Here is a 27,382-nt window from a genome sequence, read left to right as displayed (position 1 = left end):
ATTATTCTTGGTTGAATCTAACACTGATTTCATTATAATTGATGCGTTGAGTTTTCCTCTAATTAAGGTATACTATTGTAGTATTCAAAGTTAACAAACCACAAACTGAAGTTGACGCTTAATTAATCCTCAATTAGGAACATGAAAAAGTTAATACCGATAAAGCCCTTTTTACACCAAACGTATTTTACAAGGTATCGCTTGCAGAACTCGTAAACCTTGCAATGTTGATTAGTTGATCTCATTCAAATCTTGAGATATTTTGCCATACGCGTAACGTATTTTTGTTACCCTATATTTCCCCACTGCTGGGTAAAGGTCTTCCCCAATTTCTTTCCAACTGCTCCTATCGTCTGCTCTGCATGTCTTATTTCTATCAAAAGCTTCCAGATCGTTATGCCAAGATATTTTTTCTACGTAACGTATAATTTTCTTAGACTTTCTGTATGCCAGATGGAATTTTGTCAATTATTTTTATACTTAAACTAGCAGATTGGCTATCCGACACCTAAATCAACTATAAAACAGGCCCAAATTTGGTACCGTATCAGCTCCATTACATTCTTAGCTAGTGGGTATTCTTCTCAAACGGATCGAAGCGCCATCAACAAGTACTCGCGTGACTGAGGCCAGCAAACGACTCCAGACCACAACTACTTACACGACTTTACTACACTGATTTACTAGAATATATAGTTGTACTGAATAGATTATAGTAGTGATTTTATCTTCACGGCATATGTTTAATGATGGAATAATTTAAGGAATTTTGTTAATTTTGTGTAGTTGTCAAACTGAGACGAATACCAATTTGGCATCAGTCAAGGTAGGATTTGAAACACCTTTAAAAAATAAGCAGCAATCCCCAAATTTTCTCAAAATGACTTGGCTCGCCATTAAATTATGAACACAGTGTAAATCCGTTCTTAAACTACAATAAAATTGTATACATCGTCGCTAATAGAAGAGCATCTTTGAAAAATACCACTATATTTTATATTAATAGTTATGATAAAATTGCAGGAGTCTAGTTCTTAATCTTCCGTCCTGTCTTAAAAACCTTAGTTAGAAAAAGACAAAACTATATTAATACACTGTCTCAAAATACAGTCGTTATGGTAATAATAACAAAGACATACATAAACCGTATGTGTTCAAACGATAGAGCTTTGCCTAATGAGACATATCGATCCTGTTGTAACTCTATTACGTCTATGTAAATAAGACCTCAGTACTGTAGACGTTTTTACATAACATTTGATATATAGCATAGAAATAAGTTATAGGATTCCCACGCAATTGGTTCAAGTTCAAACCTAGGGTAACTCTGATTGTAACAAGTTTGGCAAAAAGCTATTAGTTACAAGAAAAAAAGCAAGATTTAATGGATTCTTATTTATAATGTAGTTACATTTTTTGTGCTTTCTTGCAGGGCATTACAGTGTTTGATAGTTTTCTAGAAATCTGTAGATTTATTATAAAATGCATATAAAGTGGTATTTTTTTTTTGTAACTTTTTACTGTCCTATTGCTGGACAAAAATCTCCTCTCAAGCGAAAGAGGGGTTCGACGTTGAGTCCAGCACGCTGGCCAGGTCCGGGTTGGGGACATATATGAGTTTTTTTTTGTCGTATGGTTAGTGGTTATATAACTATTAACTTATAAGATTTACATGTATCAGACGATGTCTATTTGCATTTCGCAAGTCATTTCAAATCTTGTTTTACATTGCGCATTTGTTTATCAACTCGTAGACTTGCCAGTTAACTTGACATTGTATCGCTACCAGTATGCATGACGCCACTTAATTCTAATTTATTAACTTGATCGCGTATGGTCATTTTAATTCATACATAATATATTATGACGCCATTTTTCCATAGGGGTAGGGAGAGACCAAAGAACGCCATTTGGAATGTCCCTTACAAACTTCCCTTGCCTCATTCACATCCATACATCTTGTCATACAAAACCGCCGGTTGTCACCTTAATTCATTGTTACTAATAATATAACTGCAAATATCTATTCATGAAGAAAATTTTCGTGAAGATTGTTGAAAGCAAGGGATCAAAAATACTTAATTTTCTGTCTATTCAACATACACGCGAAAGCAGTTGCAGACACAGCTAGTGATTTTATAATAGTCTCAGATATAACGCATTCCAAGGCCAAATAAGCCTTTTCTTTCCCTAAACACATCGTTACAAGAAATAATGATACATAAACCATACAAGTATCAATATTAAAGTTAAAATAACTTATATATTATCGACGGTTCACGGTCGACTCTATAGTTATCGTGTTCACGTCGCATTTGTCTGCCGTGTACAAATGTTACGCATTTGTTTTAATGTATTAAGTTGTGTGTACATTATGTACAACATTAGGAATCGTTTCTGTGTATTACTAGTAGTAATCATAGCGCCCACTAGGGGTCTTCTCCTGTATTGAGGGGGGAGGGCACAACACTTGTCGGTTTAAAACGAACAACCTCTTGCTTAAGATACCAATTGCTTGTTTTTATCACCGATTTTTTTCAGTATACCACTCGGTTATCACATATTGCATAAATCTACCTTTTGTAAAGAAGCTAATGTCGTTATTATAAATTATAGTTGGCAATTATTAATGTTGAACGAATGCAAAGTCCGTAAACCGCAATCGGCCAGCGTGGTACCTCTCCCTCATTACGGGAGTACCTTTGCCCAGCAGTGGGACAGTGATGGGTCAAATACATTTTATGTTTATATTCTAATAGGGTTATGTCATACAAAACAACTATAAGAAAATTTATTTCATACAAAAAGCACATGCAATTACATCTTCAACCACTTTTTCAAAAGCCAATTATTACTATTACATATAAAAAGTTTTATAAAAAAACAACATATTATTCTGTCACCTCTTAGGCACTCCGACATAGAAATAATCGTAATCTTTTCTCAACGCTTGCGTAGTACCTATTGTAGTAGTGATAATAGAGGTCGCTGTAGATGTCGTTGGTCCCTCAGACGTCACAGGGGCCCCAGAGGCTACCGATGCCCCTTTGTCATTCGGCCGGTACTGACAAGGGCCCTGTGGAGGGCACATAGGCATTGGCATCGGCATATGCATCATCGGCATCTGCATTATTGGCATCGGCATCATGCCCATGGACATCACTGGCATGGGCATAGGCATCGGCATTGGAGCTGGCATCACGTTACATGGTTTCCGACGCCGATGTGTGGTTGCTGCTGCTTCCATGGTCGTTGGTGGTGCTGTAGTCGTCGTTGTGGTCGTAGTCGTAGTGCTAGTCGTGGTCGGGGCCGTTGAACTTGATCCTTGATCAGTCAGAGATTCTTCCGACTCGTAAGAACAGTATGGGGGTGAGCCGCAGTAAGGTGGCATTCCTGGAACTAAATGTTTAAAATGTTTAACTGGTTTTTGGAAAAGGCTAACTTATGTTGGGACGATGTTAATATACTTGTTCACATAATGAGTTTTTTTCGCAGTAGCTCAGTTGCTAGACTTACCAGCCTACTTGGTTCCATGGGCTATGGTATTTTTGAAGAGCCCAAAGACAGTGTTATTATTCTTCTATTAAGTATTTTGTATAGAAACTTTCACTTACCCATAATCGGTGGTCCAGGCATTGCGGGCATGGCAGGCATACCAGGCATTACCATAGGCGAGCCTTGCATCATGACAGGACCCACGTGCATCCGTGGTACATGAACAGGAGGCACCTGCTCCATCATTGGCCTCATATATTCCCTTGGACGTCGTGTATCCAGCATCTGATCAGAAAACTGCAAGTCCATCTTCGAAATACTCGTAGTTGGACGTTTCTTCAATATGAACGTTTCAGCAGTCGAGCCTAGTCTTGCCGCCATTTTCTCTCGTCTTCTCTGCTTGCATTCTTCGCACATGGCGCAGTAGACTTCTAAGACTGTGGGGGTTTCTTTGGACTCCTGACATCGCTTGCAGGCCAGTCTGCAGTCTACCACGCCGGTAGTTACAGGTAGTAAGACTATTACCACTAGTGATAGGAGGATGGTTTGCCTGGAAATTGTGAAGAATATTATTGTAAAATCAATTTAATTATAAAATGAAAGAATTTGCCGTAGTTGAACGGTCTGTCTTTTCAATAAACACTTTTTGGGTAGTATTTATGGAGATGTTATTATTTACCTTTTAAAAAGCTCTTGTTTTGTCCTACGGTATTCTTTTTAGTATAAGTGTCTAGAAAACCTACAGAGCTAAGTACAAGTAGGGTAAGTAAAAATACTTCGAAAAAATATTTTCTAGAAATAAAATGAAAAGTTTCATACCCAATGTGCTCGTCTATTTTCCCAATATCGTTGAGTGAATACATTGCAAGTAGTCCTCAAGAGAACGGCCAGTCGTGTTGCTACACGTGCTGTTTTATTATAATACAATATTTGAATGAAACACATAAAGGTTTCACAAGAAGATTACGTACTATCGAGTTATTGCTTTCAGGAAATGTGACGTCGACATCTACTTCAGGGGTTTCCTTGAGAGGCGACATACCCCGATCACGAAATAAGCCTAGAAATGCTAATATTCTAATATTATATTTGGCCTTTGCCTAGCAGTCAGGTGACCAAGGCTAACAGTAATAATTACTGTCTTAATAAAAGTCTTAGTACTGTCAAGTCTAGTGTTATTTACGACTAGAAAATTGAAAACCGATTGCTAGCTTTAATTATATCAAAAATTTTCTTCTTTATCTTGTCCTTATCCCACATTGAGAATGGTTGGCAAGGTATTTTGGTTCTTAAAAAACATGATGTTAAAAGGATTGGTTGATGTTTTTACACAACCGGCAACGTTACCACTACTAATGCTATTTAGGTTATTAAAGAAAAGTACAATATACAAAACATCCATAATTTATTTTTATAAAAAGTTTACCAATGTACACAATCTTCAATTAAATAACTAAGACTTAAATACAAAACATACAAACAGTTACACACTACCTAGCTAAATCCTTGGGCATCCCGATATATAAATAATCAAATTCTGTTGCTACTGTGGGAACAGTTGTCGTCTCAGAAACTGTTGGACTAGTAGATAATAAAGGAGTAGTAGTCGAAGATCCTAAAGTCGTACTTTCCAGCCTTCTACTATCAGTCGTGGGAAACGGAAACGGGCAAGGACCTTGCGGGCACATAGGCATGGGCATCATGGGCATCATTTGCATGGGCACTTGGGGCATCGGCATCGGCATTTGCGGCATCGGCATAACCTGTTGTAACCTTTTACAAGGCCTTGGTCTTCTGCGTCGTTTCGTCGTGGTTGTTGATTCAACTGTTGTTGGTAATGGGGCTGTGGTTGTGGGTTCCGTTAATTTTGTCGCTTCAGTTTTCTCTTCAGATGCTGAACATGGACTCACTGTTGCGCAGGTTACTTGCGCTAAAAATAAATCATGAAAAAAAATTATTACAAGCCGGTGTATCATACGGGTCATATTTATGGTTAGTCTTTTGCAGCAACTGCGAAGCGTACTAGTTATGTAACTATTCTTTTAACTTTAAAAAAAAACTCCACTGAACACTGTGAGAATACAAAAAATATGCCTGTCTTCATATCCTTATAAAATAAACCGATTCCAAAATAAACAGATTATCACCAAAATAATTTCTTAATACTCTTCAGACTGACATAGAAACTTAGACCTATTCACACACAATATGACTGAGTTTGAGCAAGGAGGGCTTTAGACCTTTACTAATTAGCCTAGTAAACCATCTGATCAAAATTTCTGAGAGTCGTCTTTTAACAATCAAGTTACCTACGTTGAGAGACCGTCGTTGCCTGTGAATGACCACCAGTCTCCGACGTCTCATCACTGCTGACTTCGACCCGTTCAGCTCCCTCACTGTTCTCGCCAATCTTCAAGTTATGCCTCGCCATCTCCTGCCTTCTCTGCCTGCACTCATCACACATGGCGCAGTAGATCTCCAGGATTGAGGGGTGGTATTTGTGCTGGTCACATCTTCTGCAGGCGAGGCGACAGCTCACGTAGCCAGTGGTGAGAGGCACGAAGATTAGAAGAGCTATTGATATTAGTATTGTGTGACTGGAATTTGAAAAGATTTAAAGGTTAAGTGACGGTTTTGAAAAGACGATAGAAAAGGATGGAGAGACGGAACTATTTGATTCTGTGCTGACTCTCAAAACTCAATAGAGTTGATGGAAAACTGTACCTACGTCCAGATGTGTGACTGTAATTGTTCAATGTTTAAACATTTCAAACTAATCCAAAATATGAGGATGGAGAGTTTCCTTGCCTTTTGTCGCGAATAACAAGGTTCTTCGTTTTCATTCAAAAATTGTTTACACACAAACATCAAATCATGCCTTTTTCAATAGAACGCCACTTGCTACGATCCTTACAAACTTTTCTTGCTTTATTCATATCCATACACCTTGTCATACACTGGCCTTTTTGCAAGACATCACCGATCCGATCTTAGTATACCTTTATATTTTTCGTTAAAACCTTAAATTAGTTTCCGATATTTGAAATATTAATCAAACAATCGTACCCTATTTTATTATCAAGTTTCCCGCCATCGTACATTTCTAGTAAATAACTTATTTAACTTGAACACGATCGAAATATTCCAATAGGTTATATTTTATATTATTTACTTTGAGTTTTACATAATAGTTACCTGTTTCTTTACTTTTATAGCTGATTATTTTGTAATATGTAGTGTGGAGTTATAACCATAAACATTTGACGTTTTAATTCTGTAGAAAATGTACCGTAGAAGTTTTTTTAACGTGAATTTCTAGAAACCTTGCTATAATGTAAGTCTTGTACAAGTATAGTAGTTTTCATAGAATGTTGACAAGGGATTGAACTGGTGTCTATACAAATTCGCTAATTAATTCTATCTGTACTTCACACAATCATTTTATCTATACTTCTATACTAATACTAAAAAGCTAAAGAGTTTGTTTGTTTGAACGCGCTAATCTCAGGAACTACTGGTCCGATTTGAAAAAATCTTTCATTGTAGCCCATTTATGGAGGAAGGCTATAAATCATTGCGCTACGACCAAAAGGAGCAGAGTACCAGTAAAAAATGTTACAAAAACGGGGAAAATTATGACCCATTCTCTCTTATGTGATGCAAGCGAAGTTGCGCGGGTTAGCTAGAGTCTAATATGTTACGTACCGTACCACGATTCTCCACCACTATCGTATTTTTACCGACAACCGGCTAGCTGTCGGGAAAAAACCTATGACAATCAGTTCAGCGCCTCTAGCGAGCGTCGTAGAAACTATTTTGACAGTACATTTGAAATGTCAAACTCTCGATTCTCGATGGTTCCAATTGTAGAGAATCGAGCTACTAGACTCGGTACGTAAAGACGGCCGAAGGTTTTCTTCAGCCAAAGGACGTTAATTTGCAACTAACCTTGTCTAGACAATCATACCACATCATAATAACATAATATTCTTTTTGTATAGCCACTAAAGCTAAATCAGGTTTTATTGAACATTAGTATATCAGAGACATATTATTATTTGTTTTGACGAGGACATTATTATGACAATCACGTTTGAACAGCTTATTGAGTATAGTACTAATAAATATGAACAGGAATTTAGGTTTTCCTGGTGCGTTTGAATGCACGGAATTGACCTGTACAATTAAATTAAATTAGTAAAATAGGTGTTGTGTAAAATGTTATCCTGTTTTTGGTTTATTTACAGCTATTTGTCATCTAATGGATTGTTTAGTATATATTATTTCCTAAAAGTAACAGTAACTAATTGGATAATCTTGAGTCAATTATTTCATTATTCATTTCCTTTTGAAAATCTTTACTTTTCGTGTCATGTCTGTGCGACAACCTACCTTTAAATGGCTTTATAATCAAAACCTTCTCAAACCTGTTTTTTAACACATGCCTGTCCAACTGCAATGCTAGGGTCTTCTCCCGAACGATGGAGGAGTTATGCTTTGAGTCCAAGCTAGCTAGGTGCGGATTAGGGACTTTTGAAACCTCTATAACTGCACTAAACACTTCAATATCAGTCAACAGCCGCTACTTAACAATAGGTGGTCAATAATCATCGGTACACACGAGCTAGTAACGCTATAACATGCCGTAGTAAGCACAATGGACGGTGTCCGACACTCCGTCACTCTCGGCTCTACGTGAGCTGCAAGACTAACGACTTGTGTACACTAAACTACTAACTGTTGTAGCTAGTTGCTTGTTAACTATCTCTGTACATAGATAGTAAGTTAGAATAGTTAGTATTTAATTGTGAGTAGATGGTTCGAAATTGTAAGACTGGTTTCGAAGTTAGAGCAAACATAGTTGAATATTTTTTTGTGAAAACAATTTAACAGTACGAACGAGTAAGCTTTGTAGGTTTAAAATGCGTTTTCGTGTATCCTAGCAACTATAACTTGTATGAAACTCAACTCAAATACACTACTGTGCTATTTTTGATTAAGTATTACTTAAAAATAATAATGTGTCTAGATTTTGATTACATATCTGTGTGACACATATCTGCATAATACTGCATATTAAATCAGTTTTATGTATGTTTCGTTAGCTTATTATTATGTGCAACTTGCACCAGTATTGTAAATACTGGTTCATATACAAAATATCTGTCATGTTCATATTTCCGTATTATTTGAGGTAACATGAGGACGTAATTAATAACTAATAATAATTCAATATTGATGCGAAAACACTAACATTATTATTATTTCTACGTATTTCATTATTGTTAATTAATATTCTAATTATTAATTTATATTAATACTTATGTGTAATAATTATGCCACAAATGTTATTTTACTACCCTTACGAAAAACGATGTTTTAGAAGATTGGAATGTATATCTTTTTCGAAGCTCCTAAAATCATTGTTTAATTTTATATACGTTTTTTAAACGTCAAATACTATGGATATTATTTACTGCATAATGTTTCGAGCGGTAGCTTATGCAGATCTAACTCAGAGGTCTAGTCTTCACTTCCCTTTTAGGGCAATTGTCATAAGATTACACATAATAATAATATATACTCTCCACAACCTCTCCTATATTTTATACATACATACATAATATAAAGTTAAATATACATAGCTGTACGAACAGTTGTGTTTGAGCTGCATTACCCACAGTCTGGTGGGCCGGCACACGAGGCTGGCCAGACTTTCTGCTACGTCGCACCAAGTAATTGACTCTCGTACTCTCGTCATAACAACCTATGATATTATACCTTTTGTCTGTCTACTATTACGAAACATAAAGGTTTTTTTTTGTTTTGTCGTATGGTTAGTGGTCAACCTAGTGTCAAAATTGTTCAAGCCGTCCCAGAGGCCTTTGACGTGGCTTAACGATTGTTATTTTAGTAGATAACAACCGTGACCGACTTTTTACGTGCCCTCCGAAGCAATTACCACTATGCGGTCAACCATCTATGGAATGACCCACTGATCGTTTATCTACCGGTGAGCGCAACTGGCTATGGGCGCCTCAGGTGATTTCTTTATATTTGTAAACAGTAGCTGTCTTGTTACTGGTCACCGGTTTCATCTCAATTTGAGATAGATTAACGCATCATGCAAGATTTACTTTGTGTTGAAAGAGTTACCATAAAGATGGTTTCTTTTCTTTTAACGGTTATAACAAGCAATTAAACTCTTGAAGTTAAGGGTGTATCAGGGGGTTTCATTCTGAATTTCTTACGAGAGGTTCTGAATTTATTAGAATATAAAATTGCACAAAGTGAAAACGCATTTAGATTCTTCAAGTTTTAAGTTATGTTAATAGCTTTTCAAATGTAGTAATTAATTAGTTTAATACTAAATCAATTTATCATCAAAATGAATCCCTAAAATAATTTCAAATTAATTAATTTTAAACCATTTAATCAAACTATATCGTTTCGCAGTAACGATATAATATTAATGTATTTATTATTACTAGGGCGCTAGTTAATCGATCGGTGTAGGCAGTGCAATGATCGCGTGTCTATAAGTTATCTGTATAATTGATGATATGAATCATTGACGCATTACTTGCCGTTTTATTTTAATACAGAGGCGCCCATAGCCAGTTGCGCTCACCGGTCGGTAAACGATCTGTGGGTTAAGCAACTGTTGGCGCGGTCATTCCATAGATGGGTGACCACATAGTGGTATTTGAGCTGGGCGTCTCCGTGCTTCGGAGGGCACGTAAAAAGTCGGTCCCGGCTGTAGTCTACTAAGATAACAGTCGTTAAGTCATGTCAAAGGCCTCTCGGGCGGCTTGAACAACTTTGACACTAGGTTGACCATTAACCATACGCTAAACAAACATTTTAATACATATTGTTATGTACTTGTTATTACTAGTTATTGTATGCGGGTTTACTTGCAATTTGTAGTCTTAGATTGGTAGTCCATTGTGTAAAGATATCTATGAAAAAAATGTGTTTCGTTTGTTTAAATTTACTTTTATTGTTTGATATTTCATGTAATTGTGCTTAAGTTTATTTAAGACATAATTTTTAAAATAAACTGTTTCTACATTGCCCACTATCTATTTGTAACGTGCCATAAAATTACGAAACCAATTGAAAACTCACCTTTTGTTACACTTGTTATTTGTCACAAAAAATCTTGCCATCGAAAATACTTAGTCAACTCAAATCCATAAACTTCATCCCTACCAAAATAAACTCATATTAAAAACTTACATGCTTTTTAAATATGTCTTTAAATACAGGCAACATTTTCACTAACAAGTTGACAGAGTGTTGCCAAACAGAATATTACACGAACTCCTTTCATATTTAATCAGAGGTCCCGCGAAAATGCCGCCTCTTATGTATTTATCGACACAGCTCTTTCATTTACTATTCCTTTAAGTTTTCACGGTTCAAAGTACTTTAAACATCAATGTTTTATATTTGAAAGATATAAAAATATATTTTATGGTACATTAATTGATAGACAGACTTGTAACTTTGGGAAATGTTAGCGTGTAGTGGATTCATTTGCCGTTTATTCTTGACTTGCTTAAATGCATAGACTTGTCGTTAACTATAATTTCACATTATTCTGCTTTAAATTTTACAAAAATGTACGACATCTCTAACTATTTAAGTATAGAAAATAACTATTTGACTTTCTCTAGACATTTGTCAAACCAAACCAGCCAAGATAACTGTTGTACACAAATCTCCAAATAAATATAAATTATCATTTTAGCAGCTAATATCATACATTTTCATGAAACAGTTCTCAAATTTTATCACCATACATTTGGAATACCTTCGTTTACTTAAATTCTTTTGAATTTTTAAAGTTACATTATCAAGTGTGTATTTCATACAAGATATTAATATGTATGTTTGTTTGTGTTGCAGGTATAAAATGTCCAGTATGCAGCAAGTTCGTGCTGCCGGACGACATCGAGTGCCACCTCGTCATGTGCCTCACCAGGCCCAGGCTCTCCTATAATGGTTAGTATACACACCGTCTACTCGGTCTACTTGGTCTATTTAAGTCTTAAATACAACTATTTAACTGTATCATAATCGTCTTTTTAAACTACTGAACATAAGTAACACTTTAAATACTGATAAACTTTTTAAACTACTGATGATAGGGACGTCTACTTGGTCTACTGAGTCTAATTAACAATTTACCTACAATTCTATTCGATGTGGTGGCAAAGTAAAGAATAGAACATTGCTTTGCTACTATTGCAGACTACAGTGGGTTCGATTCCCACATGGAACTAATATATTTTTCATACATTTTTCTTGTAGACACATTTTATCATATCTTACAAGCAGTTTAGGGCCTTTTAATTTATGGCACTAAGTTCGGTTTACTATCACAATGTGCTTACACTGTCTGTTTAAGTTGGGGTATAATATATTATTGTATACACAGCACAGAGAGTATTGAACACACACAAGCCCGGAGCGTGTTGATTGAATTTGATTAGTAGCTGATACATAGCGGTGTCTGTAGTACATAGAACATGCATGTATTGTATACAAGTGGTCATTATCCGTTAGTACGACTAAACATGACATTTAGCTAGGTCAGGGTTAAACTATGAACTAGGAAACTTTCCATTTTAAAATTAAATTGTAAGGTTTAAATGTTAATCTATCCGATTTTAGTCCTAACTACGTATGATGATGTTTGGTAAACGATAAAAATTACTTCTCCAACGATAGTGGGAAGAATATTGGTAGCTGCAAAATTGATAGGTTTGCTATAATTCTGTTGAGCAGTAGCTGTGTTAGGTTCGATTTCCACGTGGTATTTTGGAAAATCCACAGTAAGTTACTTTTTGTGACCTACGTTTGTATGTTAGTAAAGCTTTCAAAAACACACGTTGAACTCTTAGAAAGCTGAGGATAGATAAATGACTAAAATCCAACAATATTTGTCACTAGAATAATTTCTAGACTTCAAGATATAACTTTCAGTTAGCATTCTCTAGTAAATATTTAACTAGGAACGGTAGAAAACTGTCAGTTGGTGTAGTAATTAACTGAAAGATCCGAGCTGCATTATGTAAGGTAGCAGTAAGCCAGCTTGTACGGTAGTGCTGGAATAAGGAATTATGTCTGTCTGTCTGTCTGTCGTGTACGTCAGGGCTTGCATACGACGAATATAATCTAGATGGTTTATTTTGTCAGTCAGATTTGTAACTGTATGATTTTGTTAGTGTTGAATTTCATTGTACAATGTCATTTACAGTTGAAATTTTTGTAAAAAATATATGGTTGTGTAGACAAGTTAAGTGTTAAAGGATTAATGCATGTTCACTAAAACGGGGATTACCTAAAAAAAGTTTTTGGTAATTGGTTCATAATACAATTATGTTCGATATACATTACCGATATGCCACAAAGATCACTTTCTTATTCTTCAATTACCTGTACTAGTAAGGTCTCGGGTTTGAATCCCGGGACACATTTCTATTTATACTTACTTTAATAACTACACAAACAAAAAAAAAATGAGTAAAATCCAGCCATGATGATCCTTTCAGATTTCGTATTATAAACATGTAATGTCATGGTGTTTCAGAGGATGTACTGAGCGACTCGAAGGGCGAGTGCGTGATCTGCCTGGAGGAGCTGTCCGCCGGCGACACCATCGCCCGCCTGCCCTGCCTTTGCATCTACCACAAGGGGTAAGCACATCACCATGACACCACTTTGATTATATCAATATTTAAATACCTATCAAATTATTAACTTTGCGATGGAAGCCTTAGAGAAGTGAGAAGAGATTTATGTGTAGGTTTTTTCTCGTTTTGGAGTATGTAATATTATTGCCTGACACACATAAGGCAATAGTATTACAAACAGTGAGCTTAAGAAATATTTCGTGTCATCAAAACTACGTCAGTCATAGAGACATAGAAGAAGATAACAAAATGAAATTATTTGTATTGCATGCCTTTGTGTAACGCATTTATTGCAAAGATATGTTCGAAGTTCCCCACCCCGCACTTGTCTAGTGTGGTGGGCTAAGGGCCCAACTCCTCTCTCAATTCGAGAGGAGACCCTCGCCAAGTAGAGGGACTGTGTGAGGGTACTATATAGCAATAAAAATGTGTTTTGTGTTGTTATAATACTGAGCACTAAAGCAGGATTTCTAAACTTGGGGTCCGCGGACCCCCAGGTGTCCGCAGACCTGTCTCAGTTGTAGGGTATTATTTATAGTATTATTTGGTGTGGTCCGCTAATCATTATAAAGTGGCGCACAAGAAGGTTAGGAAACCCTGCACTAAAGAATTTCATTCACAACTATTAACAAAATACTGCTTTCCTCCAATCATGTTATATAAATTCTCATATTATTATGTTTTCCTCACAAAACATGACAAAACCCTTATCTATACGAGGAAGCGTATCTAAACATCCTTGCAATAGCAATTACTAGTGATAACAGATAAGAGATGATGCGACAATCGATCGATAACGATACCCTTATCAGATCACTGATAACGCACGTACTAATAGATTATAATTGATTTATATCTGTTATTTATACACCTTATCTATTCATATATTGTTATGAAATCATCCATATTGAATGAGTTGATAACATTTTCAGTTTTGTTATGTATTTTTCTGCTTACCTATATGGGAATAATGTATTTATGCGTAATTTGAACGTTAATGGTGTAGTATCTATTGAGCCACAACGGCTGTTTTCCTGGGTTCGATTTCCACATGGAGTAAAATATGTGATTTTGGGAAATTGCTTTGCCTTGTTGTGGCTGGTAGAGATATGAGATTTGTATGTTTGTAAAACGAATTACATTGTTAAATATAATGTGGTTTAAAATTTAAGTGTATACAAATAATATTTGTAATCTCAATACCATATGCCATGAAAATTTGTCAGTTCATATTTGATGAACCTAGTTCTTTAACACCTAGTTAAAAAACCCCTTAACCTACTTAACAAGACTCCACTAGCCTTTAAAAGCAAAATCCACTTTCGCTCCATCACTACCAACAAACTTAGAACCCTTTCTTTCACCCACAAAACGCCCCTAGCAACACTCAAGCACTAGGTCTCAAAAGGTACCTAGAGCACTAGACGACGCCGATAAGCCGCCCTAAAGCCGATGTAGGTCGGCTTTGATACTCATCTTGAGGGCTGACCTAACCCTTTATACTGGTAGATCGATATGCACATTATTGTACTGTGCACTAATTATACTGTGCATTTATAGTCGAGTGATTGGGGTAATAATGCCATCTAGTGGTGGCGAATGGAAACAAATGTGTTTGGTTTGTGAAGTTTTAGATGAATAACATCTGATTTTTAATAAGAGGCGAAGTAATTACAGTGGTTTGATTGGGTTCAAAAACCAATATAAAAATGGTCATTTATTTGTTCTCATCAATTCTAAACGCAATTTAAGTGAACTATGAATAATTAATATTATAATGCAAAAACTAATTAATTATTCATATAATATTATAACGCAACGGGTCTTAAACGCAATTGTAAATTAAATATCGAATCGATAATCGATATTTTCGATCGAATAACCGTGGCCACGGACAATGTAAATCGATCGAAACGTCGGGTGAACAAATAAGATAGACCTTTAATTTTCAATTGCGGTTAGGACCCGTTACATTATAATATTACATGAATAATTAATTAGCTTTTTCTATTCTTGAAACTTTTAAATATCCAAATCCATCGCACAGAAACCTATCTCGTACTATTGTGTTACCTTCTATTTTATAACGTGTATACTAATACATATAATGTATGTTTCAGATGTATAGACCAATGGTTCGAAGTGAACAGATCGTGCCCGGAGCATCCCGGCGACTAGTGGCGCGCCCCGGAGCCGCCTGCCATGTGCCATGAGCAAGTGATAATTTTATACAATGAATAGACTGTGCCTCCGCGCCTTGTACATATAAACTTATGCTAGTGACCCGTTCTGCCGTAAATAACAGCAAAGACAATGATAGTTAAATGAAACGCTATGAAATAAATTCGGTGGAGTATTAATATACTTATAATTATTGTAAATTTTACAACGTTAATGTTTTGTTCAAAACGCGAATAATAATTTGTTTTTATTTGATATGTATAATGTAAATTATAATGATATGTATAGTGGTTTGTTCGGTTGCAGTTAGGTTATGTTAGTGCGATACTGCGATACTGCGATACTGCGTTACTGTGATGTCTTCGCGGTTTACATATCTGTTTCTTAAGCTTGTATATTATAATATATGATTTGATCTTTTTCATCTTGATAATAAAGTTGATTTGTTTCTAAATTTTCTACAATTGTTTTCTTTGTGTACCTCCCTAATATTAGAAAAATATAAATCAGGAATTAGGTGATTTCTTGAAGACGAAAAAACTGACCAATATGCTACCTATGCTATATTTTACAATTTAGATGACCAATAATAACAAGTAAAAGTAGGTCCTAGGTTCGACTCCCGGATCATTTATCAACAGCTTTAGTGTTTGAATATGCAAATGAAAACAAGTGTGTGTATATAATAACAATGATTTATTGACACATAATCTCGTCACCGCCCGGCGCCGTCCCCTCCCGCAGTACACATCGTCTCACTATATCTCTCACCGCACAAACGAGCGATGTCTGGCGCCGCGCTGCATGCGGGCGCCGCCCCAACCCATACCTCCTGAGAAAACACAATGCAAATTATTATTCAGAAGATACCTGTACAGGTAGTACAGGAAATAGTATATAAATCAATACACACGGAGTGAAAATACCTGTTAAATTGATTGTAAAGTTATGTATGGACCAAGTGGCAGAATAATATTTACGATATGATAGAGCTATCGTTCCTTTGAAAACATATTTACTAAATAACCTTGAAAGCTTTAGGTAAGTTTCTAGCACTTTCCCCGAATGACAAATAAAGTTGAGCTGCATTATCAGTTTAAAGATGCGCTGAAGTGTAATTGATATTATTGTAACGCCAAATAATTAATCAACTTACCCATCATATACTGTGAAGCAGGTGGGAAGTGCCCAAAGTGAGATGCACCCATCTCCCACGCGCCGCGACCACGACTGAAATAGAAACATTACACTCATAAGGAAGAAATAAAATAAAGTAGAAAAAATTAGCGCAAAACATGCGCTCACAACTTATAAGAACACTATACAGGTTTTAATTATACTCAAGACGTTACAAACATGCAAACTACGTCATAATAAACAGCATTATAGTAATTTGTAAGTGCGAGCGAGAGACTGCGACAAATTGACATGACTTAGTTCGCACGTTTGAAATGGCACGAGTATAGTGTCTGTAGTTTTAAGTAACAATTAATTTGGAGTTACGGTAGCAATTATAAGCCTAAGTATCATGTTATAGTGGGTGTGAATGTGTGTAGTAAGTACTCACAGATGTCTGTAGTGGGCGTGCATGGGCGCGGCGGACGCGAACCTGCCGCGATCCGACACCGCGATACCGCGACGCATGCCTCTGTAACAGTAGAATACATTCATTAGTACAATGTACAACACAATACATACACGTGGTTGAGGAGAAGTATCACACAGTAATTCAGAATAATGTATATAAGCACTTATCACATGCACCTATCGGAGAGGAGTGCCGGTCAGCAAAGTATGAAATACATACTAGATTAGTAGTTTTCTAAAACGCAGTCAGAAAATGTTAATTGGCTACTATGGTTTTTTACTTTAAAGCAATTGACAAAAACATTTATGACTTTAAGAGGGTGTTTATTTGCCTTTTATTGACATTAGATCAGCGTTTTTCGACAAATAATCGTTATTTAGGCAACAGCTGTTATACAAAATCTGTGATTAGTCCAGTGTTAGACCTGAACAGATTTATTAAGGTGTGTAAAAAGCATAAGGTAGTATGTATTGTATGTGACCGGTTGATCTGCTGTCCGCCGTAGGGCTGGTGCAGCGCCGTGAAGTCGTCCACGTGCAGCGAGGGCGGGCGCGACGTGTTGGGCGGCCGCGAGCGGAACGCGTCCGCGCCGCCCTCCGCGCGCACGCGCGTCAGAGCCACTGGAACATCGCATACACATGTAACAACGCAGCTTAGCCTATAGGTCAAAGGATAAGTAACATTCTGTAGCAGCAGATATATGCTAATCTTAAACTATCTCTAACTATAAAAAAATTGAAAATGGCATCAATTTATAACTCAGTTTGGACGTTAAAGTAGAACCAACACACTACAGTAGGTATTATAAGTGTGAATAATTAATGAGAATTGTTGGAGTCAGACTTAGCTCTAAAAGTAGCTGTGGTCAGATAGGCACCTATTTCTTCATATCTCTACAGTTTTAGTAAAGGAGAACATACCAGGTGGTCTCTTGTCATCAGTAGGTTTAGCGTCAGTGACAGCTCTGGCACACCCTGCGAGGCGCCGCACAGCCCCACACAGCGCATCACCGCCGCCACACACAAACGTGTTGGCTAAGTCCATTATATCACATGCAACCTGAAAAATAAACATTTATACCTTTTATAAAATGAATTAAAAAGAAAAACCTCCATACCAATCTGACACGAGGTATAATTTAACTCCCAAAATATTAAAGGAGTCTAAGTTTTAAGTTCATAATCTTAGCCTGGAAAAACGCAGGTCAAATACCTTACATTCCTACAAAAGCTGTTTTAAATAACACTTATTTTCAACTAGAACATGGGTTCCAAAGATTTTTGGACTGCTGCCCCCACTTCTTAAAAATAAATATGCGTTTCGTTATATTATCACTTGTCTTTGGACTTACTACCGGTCCTCTCGAAATAATCAACTACTAGCAGACGCTATCGACCGCTTTGGGAACTTACGAACTATAACATAAGAATACAGCAATGAAACAAACCAACTTAACACAAAAACCAAACTTACCAATTCACTGTCATTGACATCATCATCACCACCAGCGGCCGGCACATTCAACCAGTAACTAGAAGTAAGTCTCTCATCACTGGCCTCTCCTATACCATATATAGTCCTGGCCTGGAACTGCGCCACGAGGGTCTCTGGAGCCGGCAGCACCAGCTCTTGGACCTCAGGGGGTGTAGCTGGTTCTTCCGTAGACTTTAACTTCTGAAGGTGGCTGGTTAGGAAACTGGCGTTTGCTATTGCATCTTCGTCTGAGTTCCTTTCCTGGAAATTTGTAATAAAATGCGTTAGTAGTGATAAGACATGGCAAGGTATGTTGGTAAGTCTGTAAAGCTCTGTCAGTGAAAGTGATAAAATATTGAAATTAATGAAAGTTTAAAGCAGGAAAATACTGTTTTTTATAGTATAAAACTATTCATAACAATAAAGAAGTTTTGTAGGATTGTTACTCTCGAGTACATTAACTAAGTTTTAGTTACCTAACAGTTTTTAAGAAATCAGGCGCAATCAAAAATAAATGTCTCACCTTCAAAATCTTGTCCAACTTCAGCACAGGATGTTCATCCGCACTGGGTGTATATCCCACCATATCAGCCATCTCGTTCACCGTGAGCATCGTCTTCCTTCCCACCAGGCCCTCGCCTTCCTCCATCTTCAATATCCTGATCAGATCTATATACAAGCTTAAACACTCTGCCTTATCCTCACCCTGGCCCTCCAGCGCCCATTTGAAGAACTTCCCCAAAGATTCCCTCTTCTTAGATATAAATTTCCTGAACTGCTGGAAACCGTATTCATGTTCCGTCAATACGAAGTACGCTCGAAGTATAGAAGAGGCCACTGAACACGTTTTAGTTGAAGACTCGAGGCAGTCTGCTGTCGATTCTAGGAATAAGGCTAGAGCATCTTTGTTTGGTAACGAATTGGCTAGAATCACATCTGAAGCCCCTGTCAAAGGTGTTAGAGTGATTTCAGCATCACAGAAGGCCGCTAACGCATGTGCGGCATATTCTTGAGCGGCAGCATGTTCATTTGAGGAATTAGCAAGGCCTAGAACAGAGCATAATGCTGTTTGAACATCGGTTGCTCTAGGACCTCCACCGTTCATGGCATGGAGAACCGCGCATTTAACCGGCGCGTGGGATACTAAACAAGCCAGGAAGCCTAATACTCTAGCTATACTAGCTGTGGCTGGCTCTCCGGGCTTCAACTCCCTTGTAACAGCACCCACAGCAGCTCGAGCAACGGTAGCCGCTGTATTTGGTGCCAAATCAGCAATTTGCACGCATACTCGTCGCAGCATATGAACCACTGGTCTGTAGGTCGACATGCATATAATCTGTATCATGTCTGTCAAATCATTGGACAAAGCGTGGAGATGAGCAGACCACAGTCTTCTCTCATTAGATGCATCAGCTAACTCCCGATCCGTTGGAGGCGTTTTCGTCTGCATTGGTAAAGGTAGTGGTAATAGCTCTGAGAAGACCAGTAGACCAGGTACAAAAGTGTATGGAGCTGTCATTATGTAGGAGATAACTTCAGAGCATAAAGAAGTCCAAGGTCCACGACGTATGGAGTCTCCATCATTAGCATCGTCTGCTATTGGTTGAGCATAAGCCAGTAAAGCTCTTACTGATGCTTCGGCGGCTTTCGCAGCTGTTCTATACCCAACAGATCCTACTGGAAAAGCTTTAGCTATTCCATAGGTTTTCAACAAAACTGGAGCGGCCGTCAAATCTCTGAATCTCGGTCCACGACAACGAACTACTCTTGCTAACATCGCATCTAGTAATCTAAGGCATGGTAGTAAAATTTGTGCCAAATGTAGCCCTTTTACTGATGCAAAAAATGAAGTATGCATGCTTGGTTGATCGAAATGCGTGGCCAAACGATCTAGGACACCAGCTAAATGAGCAACACCATCTAGAGAAAACAACTGTAGCACATTGTACTTATATTTCAATTCTACATATTCTTCCGTCGCCGATTCACAAGCAATCGTAACGTTATTCTCGTAATCAGATATACAGAAATGCCTTAATATTCTCAAACAAGTCATCAGTTCTCCAGGCAAGTCGGGAGCATGTTCTGAACTGGCTTTTAGTATCTCCACACATTCAGCCATGTCTTCCCCTGACAATACAGTGGGTTTTTCAACAGGTTTCAGATAAGGTATAACTTCTTGTAACACACTGGAAACGCTGGGCTCAAATCTATCATGTTCTTTAGACACATTGATCAATCTTTGGCCATATTTCTTCAAAAATGGTACATTAGCTGCGAACCTTACAGCTGATACTATCAGCTCAATAGCGTACCCTTTCGCTGGTGATTTCTGTTTTAAAGGAGACTCGGTTTTCGCCTTTGATTTTAAGTCATTTTCGAACACTTCCATTAGACACTCGGCATTGTCTTCCATTACTACCACATCTGGGACAGCTGTCCTTCCAATACTACCAAAACTAAGACAATATAAAGACTGTAATCTATCTATAAGTTCGTTTTCATCTGATTTCCCCACTTGAAGATCGCAGATAGATTGCAAGTAATACAACGCTTTTAATTTATAAGCCATTTCGAGTGCTAAAATCTGCAAATCGCTGTAGTTACTCAAATCGTGAGGGTATAGAAATTCTTCAGAATTTTGCTGGCTATAAGGCTGTGTCAAAGTTTTGAACAATAACTCACTCATTGGCATATTTTTGTAGAGAAAGTTCAGTCCGTTGTGTGAATTTATCAGCTCGTAAAGTAAGTCATATATGGGACTGACTACGACCAAATTGTTGCAAGTCGTAGGGCAAGTTAATAGGTACAAACAAACTTCTAAAACTTGATGTATTTGGAAGAATTCTAGCAGAATTTCGTTTGAACATTCCTTGTTTATCTCGAACTGAGCGGACACTGGTAAGAATCGTTTTGGCTGAGATAAATGGAAGCATTGGGAACGATACATGTACAAAACCTCCTCTAAAGCACTCACTATAAAATGCGCGTCGTTTTCCGAAAGCTCTGCATCATCATTGCTACTAGATTTACTGAAATTGACAACCAAATCGTTTAATTTACTCAACAGTTCGTAAATATTGAGTTTCTTTATCAATGCACTGATGGAAAACTTCACCCTAGCAAGGGGATTTGTTTGCATTATACTTATTAACGCTTGGTAACCATTTTTGAGCTTCCTTTCATCATTTTTATCTGATTTCGGAAAGACTGCTTCTTTCATGAAATTCTCAACAGATTCTTTTGATGAAAGACAAGCATTCAACGCTTTTAAAATCATTAGTCGAATGCTTAACGCCATGTATTCTTTTGAATACATTTCTAGTAGTAACATGGACATATCTATTCCAGCAGTAAGAAGCACTTTCATCACTTCTCCATTATGTCTGTGGCCCATCAAAGCTTCAGCGAGACGAATACCACACTTCATATGCCTAATTTTATAAGTCGGCTGTTGTTGGGCCAATGCAAACTCAAAATTCAAGCCAATCTTGCAAAAAGTTATCAATAAGTAATATATTTCTGTAAATTCATCCGGCACGTCGTTTCGGTTAGGGTTTTTGAAGATTCGCAGTACTATATCAGTGTTCTTACAAAGGTTCGCCATTGCTACGAATAATTGTTCGCATTGATGCACCCATTCCTCTCGAGCAGGGTTGTCGATCTCTGCAAATGTATTTGCAAAGAATTTTTGATCCAATTTCTTATTGGACTTCGCCATTTCGGATATTTTAAACAACTCAGGACTGGCATCACACAACTCATCAAAAGTCGCATTTAAAACATCTTTCACTCCCTCCCTATTCGGTCCTAATAGATGAATCTTATTGACATACTCGTATTTATTCCAGTCACATTTAAACGGATTGTAATACTTGATAATGTCATCCACACCACAATAATCATTCAGTTCATAATCTACTTCGGCATACGACGGTCCTTCGAGATCATCACAAATGTCTTCATCAGACAAGATAGGTTCAAATTGTTCGGCATCCATTGACCGATCCTCCTCAGGATTTCTATTAGGAGATTCAACCTTTGCCGTAGTATTATCAACTATTGGTACAGTAACTAGACTGGAATGTTGTTGCTCCACGTAAGGGGCGGGCTCAGCTTCTTGAGAAGGACTGCGAATAGGCGGCTTATGTCTATAGCTTTGATGATAAATGTCCACTCTAGGTATCTGCTTTCCACTCCTGTCGTACTCCGCAGCGTCTTCAGACCGAATAGAATTGATAGGGCTGGAAGCATCCACTTCTCTCGGAGACAATGGTCTTCTATTACTCTCTCCAGGAGGGGTTCTTGGTCTTTTCCTTGGGTCATCACGGCTTGGAGACCTGCTACTGTAGCTAGAGCCTCTAATACGACTGTAAGGCGAATGTCTTTTGCGATCATAGGAAGACTGTTTCTCATAAGACGGAGCTCGTCTTTCGTACGAAGAGCCACGTTTTTCGTACGGAGATAGACGCTTTTCGTACGACAGTTTGCGTTCGTAAGACGGTCCCCTTTTGTCGTATGGAGAACGGCGTTCGTACGAAGCGTCTTTGTCGTATGAACCTCCACGAGATCTCTCGTATGACGGTTCCCGATGACGTCTGTAATCATCCTTTTTATAAGAACCTCGGTCCCAATCACGGTCGTTAGATATACCACGTAGTCTGTCCACACTTCGAGACCTGGACCGACTCAACGGACGATATTCTCCTTTGACAACGTAATCTCGGTCACGACTTCTAGATCTTGAGCGAAGTCTGTCAATCCTATCATGTTCTCTACTCCTATCACGATGTCTTGAAGACTCCCTGCTCCTACCTCTGTCGATAGACCGTCTTCGGCTTCTTCCATCACGTCTCTCCCTCTCTCGTTCAATCTCCAATGTACGAGGACTGTGACGTAATCTATCTCCTTCTCTTTCACAACTGATATCTCTCTTATCCCAATTCCCTTCCTCCATATGTGTGTAAGTCCTCGGATCTTTGGGTCCTTGCTCTGGTGGTACATAATAATCAGCTCTATACATCTGATTTTCATAGTTTTCTGGGTAGTTATTTGGACCATATGCATCAGGATTGGCAGTAGCTACCGTACCGGTGTATGCTGGTATTGGGTTTGTAGTGTCTTGAGGCCATTCAGGGGTTGGAGCCACAACAGCTGGGGGTGGAGCTACTTCCCGAGCTACTGCTGGTCTTTGCACTGTGGGAGGTGGATTGGCACCCACTGGGGTTTCCGGAAGAACTTGGGTTAGTGTTCCGTAGACTGCCAGGGTGATTGTTGTGTACCAACCTGTAGAATAAATGAAGAAAGATTTAAAACTTTTATTATTTACCTACTAAATACAAGAGGTACCTAAACCAAAATTTACTAACTATATGCACTTAGCATATAAATTTTAAAAACAAAATTGAAATTGGAATGACTTGTAAGGCTTGAACAGCTACAATTATAAAAATTTAGGTTAGTTAGTCACTCCTAACTTATTCCTGCTATAGCCTAAATATCTGTTTTTTTACTTGTATGCCTTCATTCGAAGTCAATATGATGATCTTCCCATAGTTTGTTCTTCCAATGCAGATTTGAATACAAAATAAGAAGTTTTATTAAGATCTAATTTTCAATGACAAAGTTATGCATATAATATACATTGAATCACTCTGCTGTTATGTAGAATTTTACATTTTTAATAGTTTACTCATAGATCATTAAACATAGGTATTTGGAACCTATGTTTAATGTTCTCCGAGTAAACTCCTTACATTGAAGTTTTACAATCAGTAACACAATTCTGTACCACTATCATCTTTTTGACAACTGGCTTGCTATTGAGAATTTTTCTGTGAAAATGTGATTAGTGCCTGTAACAGGTGACATTGGAACAATTTTGCAGTGCATTTTAAGTGTCAAACTCGATACTCGATTGTATCAACTGTAGAGAGTTGTGCTACAGTAGCCAAAATATCTATCAGTATTAAATAAATGATTTCATGTAATAACTAGGTTGCAGTTCATACACATAGACAGTGATGACATTTCTCCAATAAAATCAAAACAATACTTACTGGAACTAAAATATATTGTCAACAAATAGTCAATCTATACTAATCTATACTAATATTATAAAGCTGAAGAGTTTGTTTGTTTGTTTGTTTGAACGCGCTAATCTCAGGAACTACTGGTCCGATTTGAAAAAATCTTTCAGTGTTAGTTAGCCCATTTATCGAGGAAGGCTATAGGCTATATAACATCACGCTACGGCCATTAGGAGCGGAGAAGTAACGAAAAATGTTACAAAAACGGGGAAAATTTTGATCCAGTCTCTCTTAAGTGACGCAAGCGAAGTTGCGCGGGTCAGCTAGTAAGTAATATCAGTCAATGAAAAATCCAGTTTTAAATACTTTTACTTTGATTGTATCAATGGCCATCATAAAAGACATAACAAAACTTATAATGAGTTGAAATTACTGTTTAACTTGGAAATTAACAGGTAATAAATCCAAGATTTTTTTCTATATTGTATATTCTGTGTATTTTGTATGAATAATTCAATAAATATTGCAATTTTCAGTTTAGCAATTTTTGATCAGCAAGATAGATATATGACAGTTAATATACAAATATCATCGAAGATATGACATTTGTACAATAACTGTATGATGATAGATGTACAGAACCATGATATCGAAGAAATATATAGTCAATCATTAAAGCTTACTAATGAAATGAAACCAACCTCTAAGTACAAGTCCATCAGTGGGAATCCTGGGCTGATCCATGCCATTCCCGCACTCCATGTGTATCTGTCCATTCTGACAGTAGTCCAAGCTGCCCAGCGCCTCGAACGTCGACGCTCCAGGCTTGCTCAGGTCATTCACGAAGAAGTCTATGTGGAACTTCGTCGGGTTGGTAGCCCCAAGGCGCACTCCGCCGGGAAAATCTCCTTCCACACGCGCCCCCAAGGGTATTATACGTATCTCCCGCACATAAACCGACTTTGGAAACTGTACCAAGTCTAAATTCAACTCCTGAAAACAACCAAACAGGTATATTACGGTATATTCACCAAAAACTTTAATGCCAAAAATCGTCGGATATTTACCTCACTGGTATCGTGTGAGAATGTATCGAAAAACAAAAGGTCCGGCTGCTCGTTTACCGACATTTTAAATGATTGTCACGTTATTTGTTCAATGTAATTCAAACATTTTCAATTATCAATAGCACAAATTGTACACATTCGCGTCGCTCGATCGCCGATTGTGATAGCGCGTTTCATTTTATATAAGCTTATACTTTTAGCACGCAACTGGTCGTGACTCTTAGCAAGATGCCCCACGTAAAAGCAACCTAGAGAGTATTTGATGCTAAAGATATTGAGTATTTCAGATTGGAACGCATGACGTCACGTTTATGACATTGACATTGGTAATAATATTGCAAGCTTAAAAAAAAACTAGAATGATGCCTATTCTCGGAAATAAAAAATGAAACTTTATTTTAAAATACCTATATAACGACACTATATTGCTTAGCCAAATGTCAAATTATATTATATTTGCATTTGAAAATTCCCTGTGAGAATAAAACGTCTGTCAAGTAACATTGGAGGTAGTCGGCTTCTCAATAAAATAATTATAGATCAGCTTTTAATACACATTCCTACAATAATACTCTTTTAAGAGGAAAATAATACACAAAACATACAATAAAGTCTTTACGACGCCACAGTGTAATTGGAAGGCTCTTATAAATAAGATGTAGGCAAATATTCCGCTCCCGGCAGTACCATCTTCGATTCAACTAAATAATGCATGCAAAATTAAGTATGAGGAAAACATTGATACAATGTGGGTATACTGGGTATAATCAATAACGTGATATACAAGTATTTATTCTATTATGGTGCGTAGTCATTAAAGCAGTCTCTTTTTTTAGAAGTTCCAAATTTTGGTAAACAAAGAGATCAAAATTAGTCGCGGCGGTTGAAACATATTTGAAAAAATTATTTTAATAAAGTTTTGTTTTCTGTCATTGTGAAATTCCGTACTTCGCTGTCTGTCTGTGTGTCTGTTTGTCACCAGGTTATAGCTTACCGTGATAGTTATTTCCTTCTACTATAGGGTTGTAAAGCATAGTCAAGGGCGTTGCCAAAAGTTAAACGAATGTTTTATGTACCAAAAAACACTGAAAACATAATATCCTCTAAAAAAAAATCCGAACGGCATTAAAACCCTTTTTTATTGGTAAATTGTACGAGCGTTATCGTTTTATTTAGTATTTCATAGCTTATTAATGTGTTCGCACCTTTACTCATGGGAAAAATCATATAATCTTCGTGCAAATAAATAAAATACTACGTTCTAAGTCCTATGGAATTATTGTTTATAAATAACATTAATAATATATAGAATTAATTGCGTGTTATTTCACGTCGTAATACAATAATTAGACAAGGCACGACTATTTCTGGGAAAACCTAAGAGAAGCATGTGTGATGATATTTATCTCTGTATAAATTACATAAAATATGTACTTATGTAGGTACGGTATGCAATTAAAGTTATCTGTGCATGATATAAGTATAACAAAATTTTTTTTTAAATAAGTAGCTGCTATACTGAAACTACTGCTATCTAGTGAGCATTTTTGTAAACTCTGTTGCGCTGCTGAGAATTTTGATTTTGACATGATTTGGAGTCGAACCCTAGATTTTTTTGTTATTGTCAGATCAATCCTAGGTATATGCAATAATGCTATGAAAAATCATATTACTTATCCACTACAGAATATTGTTGAACAGTTTTACAGAATTTAAGTGACATGATCTATACTTATAATAAATCTGTAGAGAGGTCAATTCTGTACATTGAATATATTTAAAAAAAAACCAATGGGGGATGTTTAGTAACGGATACTGATACCGAATCTGCAATTTATAATTTTC

At 37.1% G+C, this 27,382-nt stretch overlaps 4 protein-coding genes across 6 annotated transcripts in view; 1 reads left to right on the top strand and 3 right to left on the bottom strand.

The window, feature by feature from the left end:
* Nucleotides 1-15,838, top strand: part of LOC142978454 (E3 ubiquitin-protein ligase ZNRF2) — a 149,148-nt gene extending 133,310 nt beyond the window's left edge. For both annotated transcript variants that reach the window (XM_076122916.1, XM_076122917.1), the window contains exons 2-4: nt 11,410-11,505; nt 13,097-13,202; nt 15,320-15,838. In XM_076122916.1, coding sequence (XP_075979031.1) covers nt 11,410-11,505; nt 13,097-13,202; nt 15,320-15,377 — 260 coding nt within the window. In that variant the 3' untranslated portion in view covers nt 15,378-15,838. The remainder of the gene's footprint in view (nt 1-11,409; nt 11,506-13,096; nt 13,203-15,319) is intronic.
* Nucleotides 1,648-4,552, bottom strand: LOC142978451 (uncharacterized). Its single transcript, XM_076122913.1, has 3 exons — nt 4,315-4,552; nt 3,615-4,045; nt 1,648-3,399 (listed from the first exon to the last, which is right to left on the bottom strand). Exons 1-3 carry the CDS (start codon nt 4,356-4,358, stop codon nt 2,900-2,902), a joined length of 975 nt encoding a protein of 324 aa, XP_075979028.1. The 5' UTR covers nt 4,359-4,552; the 3' UTR covers nt 1,648-2,899.
* On the bottom strand, nt 4,884-6,897 carry LOC142978452 (uncharacterized). 2 transcript variants are annotated; one of them, XM_076122914.1, is made up of 3 exons: nt 6,562-6,887; nt 5,809-6,092; nt 4,884-5,425 (listed from the first exon to the last, which is right to left on the bottom strand). In XM_076122914.1, the coding sequence occupies exons 1-3, from the start codon at nt 6,594-6,596 to the stop codon at nt 4,986-4,988; spliced, it is 759 nt and encodes a 252-aa protein (XP_075979029.1). In that variant the 5' UTR covers nt 6,597-6,887; the 3' UTR covers nt 4,884-4,985. The 2 variants fall into 2 exon arrangements, with proteins under 2 accessions (XP_075979029.1, XP_075979030.1); XM_076122915.1 differs by having other exon boundaries at nt 5,294-5,425; nt 5,805-6,092; nt 6,562-6,897.
* Nucleotides 15,839-16,057: 219 nt separating the features above from the next.
* Nucleotides 16,058-25,708, bottom strand: vir (VIR_N domain-containing protein). Its single transcript, XM_076122502.1, has 9 exons — nt 25,538-25,708; nt 25,172-25,463; nt 18,965-23,727; nt 18,442-18,702; nt 17,889-18,027; nt 17,450-17,588; nt 16,948-17,028; nt 16,537-16,610; nt 16,058-16,212 (listed from the first exon to the last, which is right to left on the bottom strand). The coding sequence occupies exons 1-9, from the start codon at nt 25,598-25,600 to the stop codon at nt 16,148-16,150; spliced, it is 5,877 nt and encodes a 1,958-aa protein (XP_075978617.1). The 5' UTR covers nt 25,601-25,708; the 3' UTR covers nt 16,058-16,147.
* Nucleotides 25,709-27,382: the final 1,674 nt, after the last annotated feature.

Source organism: Anticarsia gemmatalis, chromosome 14 (genome assembly GCF_050436995.1).
Source record: "Anticarsia gemmatalis isolate Benzon Research Colony breed Stoneville strain chromosome 14, ilAntGemm2 primary, whole genome shotgun sequence".
In the NCBI taxonomy this organism is placed as follows: domain Eukaryota; kingdom Metazoa; phylum Arthropoda; class Insecta; order Lepidoptera; family Erebidae; genus Anticarsia; species Anticarsia gemmatalis.
The sequence above is the reverse complement of the archived record's forward strand: the minus strand, read 5'-3'. Positions and strand labels throughout refer to the sequence as shown.